General features: G+C 43.7%; 1 protein-coding gene across 1 annotated transcript; it reads left to right on the forward strand.

The window, feature by feature from the left end:
- Positions 1-1250: 1250 nt before the first annotated feature.
- Positions 1251-7069, forward strand: wee1 (WEE1 G2 checkpoint kinase). Its single transcript, XM_017690760.2, has 10 exons — positions 1251-2396; positions 2968-3173; positions 3489-3555; positions 3767-3939; positions 4066-4334; positions 4464-4556; positions 4637-4722; positions 4805-4975; positions 5089-5234; positions 5792-7069. Exons 1-10 carry the CDS (start codon positions 1920-1922, stop codon positions 5946-5948), a joined length of 1845 nt encoding a protein of 614 aa, XP_017546249.1. The 5' UTR covers positions 1251-1919; the 3' UTR covers positions 5949-7069.
- Positions 7070-7322: the final 253 nt, after the last annotated feature.

Below are 7322 nucleotides of genomic sequence, written 5' to 3' on the forward strand. Positions count from 1 at the left end.
TTACAGGACGTGTTCTAATGCCTGTGAAGTGTAACCTGTATTGTTGCACGTACTCAATGAACTGGGCTACTTTTCGTTTCATGGGCGGAGTTTTACGCATAGAAACATAACCACGTGGCTAATTTGGACGGCCTACAACGGCCAAATCCACACAGGACCTGCATAGGATGTAACATACTAGCGACACCTCCATTTTAAGAACAAAATCAACGGACTAAGGTTAAAATGAACTCTCAGTAGCCACGTTTACATGCAGCCTAATAATCCGACTAATAGCGCAATCGGAATAGAATACGTCCATGTAAACACCTCAATCGGAATAGACTAATCCGATTGAGGCCAATCAGAATACAAATTCTATCTGATTGAACGAGGCGGGTAAACCGCTAAATAATCCGTTAAATAGAAAAATAATAGCCGTGTAAACGCCTGAATCCGATTACACTCCAATCGGATCGTGCAAGAACGTACTGCGCATGCGCGGCGCGTTATAGAGGAGTCTGCAGAGTAGACGAGGTTTATACTCTGAGCTTTAAAAGACGGCGGTGGGACGGACGGCCAGCTTGTGTGCCTCAGAGCACGACGTCTTCCTTTATAAGCGCAAGTGAAGGACATTTTTCTGAGTCTGACGTCAGTTTAAAGCCATTAAAAACACAAGCGAGCTAAAAAAAAAAAACGTCTCACGCCGACTGGGCCTCACGTGATGCTCGCTGTCATGGTAACGTTTACTCTCAGCGCTGCTCCACGCATGCGCGTCATTCTGCATCGGGTTACTTGTAGTGGGCACGTAAACGAAGATTTTCATCAGATTGCTGAGCAGAGTGAGCATAAACACCTCAGTCTGGGTCTGTAATCAAAAATCTTTGCGTGTAAACGCAGCCAGTGACTAGTCAGACTGAGCTTTTCGAAGCGACTAACGTCGCTTAACGCTGAACACTGAAACAAATGCTCTCCGTCCGTCGTCGCGTACGCAGCGTATACGTTTTTTCCATAAGATGTCTTTAAGTGGATTGATGTCGAAAGTGGGAACCCAGGCCCAGAAAAAAACTCATTACCATGATAAAGCAGTGTTCCGTGATCAAGCGAGAGAGATCAGGTTCGTAGATGAAAGCCGCGCCTTCGCGCCAGTACAGCGCGGAGACTTTCGGCAAGACGACGGTGACGTCACGCCACGGGCCCGCCCATCTTTCAAACCGGGCTCTCTCCGCTGATTGGTCGAGCAGGAGTCATTTGACCAACGGTCGCGGGAAGGTTGTGAGCACGCTGCTTGTAGGTGGGAGGAGTAGCGCCCCATTCAAACTACTTTTGTAAACAAAATTGTCTTAATCCGTATAATTTGTGATACTTTGACGAGTACTGCGTTGATCTGCTTCCTTCGTCGAGGTACGCTCGCTCGGTTTCTATGGTTATTTGATTTGGCTCCGTTAGAGGACCGACTACGTTAGTTGGGCTTTGGGAGACGCAGCGAAGAAGCCATTTTTTTTTTAATTTGGCCACTTTTCTGCTTTGTGGTGGAAAGGCAGGCTGCTCGTCGGTAAGGGCTGGTTTAATCCAGTAGTGTGTTTGTTGGAGGTGTCTGAGGACAACTCGGTCGATAGGCACCAGTTGAAGAAAGAGGGTTCGTGTTTTTTGTGGACTTTTGAGGTAAATTGTGTAGCTAGCCGAGTGGCTAGCGCGCTAACGGCTATTCACGAGTCCGCGAGCCACGGCGGCTGTTCGCACTTCAGCCCGTAAACCTGTTAGCTAAAGGTAGCTAATTATCGCTTGTTAGATATGTTTTGCTCGCTTTTTGGTGCCTGACTTGCCAGCCTGCTGTGTTGGCTGGTGTGTTATCACCGTTAACGTGACAGTTTTTTTTTTCGTTTGCGTTTTATCGCATTTTTGAAACTTGGGAAAGGTCGAGAGATTTTCCCGACAAAATGAGTTTCGGCTGTCGGCGGCATGCCGAGTTTTCCCCGAACCTTCGACCTATTCGCCAGAAGTTGCAGTTTTCTAACAGCGACGGGGAGGAGGACAGTGTCGAGGAGGCCAACAGCAGCACCGGGGCTGAGTCGGGTTTTACGGAGTTGGACTCTCCGGTTCTCCACCGAAGCAGCACGGACAAGAGACAAGAGGAGCTGAACAGCAGCCCCCTGGGCCGACACAGGGAGGACGACGATGCGGAGTCTTGGGACGAGGAAGGCTTTGGTTCTCCGTCTCATCTCAAACCAACTTTCTGCGCGAAGAACTCTCCATCGCCAAGAAAAAGCCCCCGGACTTACGACAGTTCTCCGGAGAGGACATATATTCACGATGATGTGGAGGGCTCGAGCTCTCCCATTCCGGACTGTCCTGATACACCGCCCCATAAAACTTTCAGAAAGCTCCGTCTGTTCGATACGCCGCACACCCCAAAGGTTGGTGACCGTGTTATTTTGGTTCATAAGGCTTAACACAACACCAACATAAACTTCTCATTTTTCAGTTGTCGCAGTTTACTGTCTGTCTTTAGTTTTAATACTAAAACGGGGCGTTTTTATAGTAACTTGAAAGCATTATTTAATTTTTTTTTAAATATTCCAAATGACTCTCTTATAATAAGTCTTGTGCTAATGAGATTTTTTCACTGTCCGTGTTTTCCTAACACCATAGCTAGGTAAAGTTATGCCTAGTTTTTTTTTTCCAGGTGGGAGCCTTTACAGCCCAGTGACCCAGTTACTCCTCCAACTGTACAGTTACGTAATGTGTTGGAGCTCTAATGAATCATGCTATTGATTCAGCCCAGACTGACTGTTTCTGAGTGTTTGGACTTAAATCCGTGCAGTGCCCAAGGGAATAACGTATTTGCTTCTCAAACCAAAACATTAACGCGATAGTTTCTGATGAATTTCAAGAAACACTGACAATGTCGGCTAATTTTAGATTAAGCATGTGTTGTCCACCCTGTGCGATCATAATTTACAGCTCTGGGATAATTATTTTTTCCAGAGTTTACTGTCGAAAGCGAGGACATCGGCTTCTACGAACAGACGGGTGGCCCTTTTCAAGAATGTGGATTCCAAAGGAAAGGCCAGTCTCGACGGACGGCGAAACCAAACACCTTTAGTCAACATTAACCCCTTCACCCCTGACTCGATCGTCATCCAGTCATCAACGCAACAAAGGAACAACAGGAAACGCTCACACTGGAATGAGTAAGCGCTATTACTCAAGAGTTAATGTGTATTTTGTTTTTGGTCACTCTTAGAGAAGTTGGGAGCTTAGTACTTTTGGATGTATGACCTTTTAGTCTGGTCTTACCCCTGTAGGGTTTGGTTTTAGGGATCATGTAACGCACAGGTTGCGCTACTGTTCGTTAAATCCGTTTACTACAGATGCTACTTCTACATCGAGTTGGCAAGGAACCAAACCCTCGTGTTTGCTCCTAAAGCAGGCCACGTGCTTATTCTGGCATCTGTGCTGCCCTCTAGTGTTTGATGTGAAATATAACGCCTGTCTTTGATTCACAGCTCTTGTGGAGAGGACATGGACGCAAGTGATGCTGAGATTGAGGATGACGTTCTTCCACCATCAAAGGTAACCTTTTGGAATTTTAGACTGCTACTTTGGACCTCCATTATTATTATTATTATTATTATTATTATTATTATTATTATTATAAAAAAATATTAAGTACTTTATGCTCCATCCATATGTAGAAGCAGACATGAGATACTGAAACACTTAAGGTAATACAAATTAAATGTGATGTTTTGAATCAAATTTTGATTTGACTTATTTTCTACAGAGGCTTACAATGATGGAGAGTAACATGATGTCCAGATATGCGTCAGAATTCCATGAGCTGGAGAAGATTGGTTCAGGACAGTTTGGGGCTGTCTTCAAATGTGTTAAAAGATTAGATGGATGCATCTATGCCATCAAGCGTTCCAAGAAGCCTTTGGCAGGATCTGTGGATGAGTGAGTTATAATTCATTGCCACTGCTTGTGGTCCCTCAACTAAAGCTTGTTTATGGGTGCCTTTAAGTAGGAACAAAGTGCACATATCATGCACATCTTAGTAACTTTTTATGTCCACCATAACAGGCAAAATGCACTTCGAGAAGTCTATGCACATGCTGTTCTTGGGCAGCACCCTCATGTGGTGAGGTATTATTCTGCCTGGGCCGAGGATGACCACATGCTGATCCAGAACGAGTACTGCAACGGCGGCACGCTGTCGGATGTGATCACTGAGAACTACAGACGCATGCACTTTCTGTCCGAGTTGGAGCTGAAGGATCTACTACTGCAGGTCTCTCGTGGGCTCAAGTACATCCATTCCATGGCACTTGTGCACATGGACATTAAGCCAAGTGAGTCTCTCTTGAAGGGTACTTTTATCAGGATTCATGCAATTTTGGGGCTTTTGAAAAAATAGAAGTACAAAACTTTACATATATTAAACGCTGCAAAGTATTTCAGTTTTGCTTTGTGTATTTTAGGCAATATATTCATTTCACGGAGACCTACAGTGAATGTTGAGGAGTTTGAAGATGATGAAGATGGGCCAAGTACTAGTGTGGTTTACAAAATAGGTAAGGACACTGAGTGCATACTTTCTGTAAGATGAACAGTTCTCATCCTTCAGAGAAACTGACAACCTCTTCTTCCTCAGGTGACCTAGGCCATGTGACCAGGGTGACCAATCCCCAAGTTGAGGAGGGTGACAGCAGATACTTGGCTAATGAAGTTCTTCAGGAGGTAAAATGCTAATGATATTTGAACTTCTATGATTATTAACAGTAGCTTTGTTCAGTGAAATGACTGTTGTTTTCAATTGCAGGACTATACTAACTTGACAAAGGCAGACATATTTGCTCTGGCTCTGACTGTTGTCAGTGCCTCTGGAGCTGAGCCTCTGCCTAGCAATGGGGAGAAATGGCACCAAATTCGGCAGGGGATACTGCCCCATATCCCACAAGTGCTTTCTCAGGACTTTTTAAGCTTGCTGAAGGTAAAGTTAGTCACTGATGACTAAAACAGTGGATGTTGTTTGGTGGATATTGGCTAACTTGAGTTGTTGGGGGGGGTCCTTCTTTGGTAAACAAAATGTATTTCTTCTCACAGCTTATGATCCATCCTGACCCTACACGAAGGCCGTCGACCTCTGACCTCATCAGGCACCCTGTTTTGCTAACAGCTTCCAGAATGAGTGCTGATCAGCTGCGTGTGGAACTGAATGCAGAGAGATTCAAGAATGCCCTCCTCCAAAAGTATGTAATTTCTGCAAAGTAGTGTAAATGCCACTGGTTTGAAAAATCCTTAGCTAATCAGGGAACCGGAGGCAGCTTCCTTGTGAGCCATTTGTGTGTTATTTAGGCCAGTCAAGGGGCTAATGTGCATGAGGTCATTTAATGATTGTTTTTATTGTGTTGTGGCTATTCTCAAAGCCTGAAAAACAGGAGCGATCACTTGAACCACTCAGTTTTTAGGTGGCATTAGGTGTCGAGTTGCTTCTTTGCTCAGCCTTTGTAGCGCAGTGGTGTGGAACTTTAGTCCTGCAGTGGTTGATTCCTGCACAGTTTGACAGTCTAAGTCCTTTATAGTTTGTATATTATAGTTTATATCCCTATTTTAGCACACGCATTTAATGTGGTGTGCTTGAACAGGAAAATCGCTGAACTGTACTTAATCTGGCCTTCAGTTCCTTTTGTCCTAGAGCAACCAAAAGCCCAAGGATTATAAATCTTTATAAGTCTTTTATTGCAGTTCTTTGTCTCTTAATTTCCGTTTTGATTGACTGCTCTAATTCAAATTCTGTTTATCATAGGGAGCTGAAAAAAGCTCAACTTGCCAAAGCTGCAGCAGAGGAGAGAGTTCTGTCCACAGACAGAGTCCTGACGCGTTCCACAGTCCAGTCTGGTTCCAGAAGTTCTCGGCTCATTGGGAAAAAGATGAACCGCTCTCTCAGTCTGACCATTTACTGAACTTTCAAATGAAAGAAGCCCCCCCCCCCCCCGAGAGAAACAATGGTGCTGTATCATGGATTTCACAAGGAGGCAGTTTTAACAGTTACTGGGTAGACAGTTTTCCCAAAACTTTTAGTGCTTATACTGTTTTGATGCATTTTCACATGAACAGAAACTCTTGGAAAGCCGTCTCTTTGCATCAGTCTTTATTGGGCATAGACTTTTTGCATGCTCAAGTTACAATTTCAGTCTCGCAAATGTTTCAGTGTAGTAATTTCTTAAGGTAGAGAAACTTCATTTCCATGGTCACATTTTTTTATCTTTATCTCTGCTACAAGTTCAACAGAAGAGGATCTGCACTTCTAACTAGTCTGTGATGTTACTCAGATGTGGAGGAGGCTGTGAACCCCAGTAAAGCCTTGATTTGTGAATGTTCCAGACCTAAACCTTGTGCACCTTACTGCCTGTGAAAAATGCCTGGTGTTGAACAATGAAAGCTCGGACCCTGTATGTATATTGCCATTAAATCGAGCACTTTGGAGGCAATGGGGACCTTGCCAGAAGTTTTGCTGCTATTCATGTTTGTCTATTTCCAGTTATGGTTGGAAGACTTGATCCCATTATTTTAACATGGGTCAACTTCCACCTCAGTCATTGCTTGTTTTTGCTATCCAATCAGTCGCCTCAAGTGCATTGTTTTGAAGGTGATCTAGTATCTTTTTTACAGAGATGTCCTGAATTTGGCTCTGTATCTTTAAGAAAACCACAGAGGAAAACTGAAGTGTTGATCATGTGAACGTGGGGTTGGGCTCAATTTGAAATACTCAGCAAATTAAGCTAAATTTATAACAGTATGTCAAGACGTATTGCGTTGCTTAAACTGGAAGCAAACCCATGCCTTAAAAGCATGTTTCCCTTCATTCTCCAACCGTATTTGTAGCATTAATGGAACAAATTGCTGTTCTTTTATATTTTGATGTCCTTATCAGTTAACAGGTAATGATTGTATTGCATGTTTTGCCAATGCAGCATCATTATTAGGGTACTGCTCTCCCTCATCGATCCTGTAAAATCACAGAACAATGTTTTTTCTTGTAAATATGTTCTTTTAATAAAGTCCAGTTATGTTGGATGTTGCATTCAGTGTCTGAAAGCAGTGTTTTCCTCATGATCTACTCAGACAACCTTCTCTTCCAATGTTTTTCATATCAAGTGTGTTAATAGGTTTGGCCCTCTTTGCATTAAGAGCCTCTACTCTTCTGTGAAAGCATTACACTAGAAGAGCATTTGGTGGGAGGGTTTGATTGCATCCAGCAACAAGAGCGCTGTCCCAGCCATTGGGTGGTGTTTCCATCATTTTAGAGAGCATAGTTCTGCTCCGTGGCCCAGTAC

This window comes from Pygocentrus nattereri, chromosome 7 (genome assembly GCF_015220715.1).
Source record: "Pygocentrus nattereri isolate fPygNat1 chromosome 7, fPygNat1.pri, whole genome shotgun sequence".
Classification (NCBI taxonomy): Eukaryota; Metazoa; Chordata; class Actinopteri; order Characiformes; family Serrasalmidae; genus Pygocentrus; species Pygocentrus nattereri.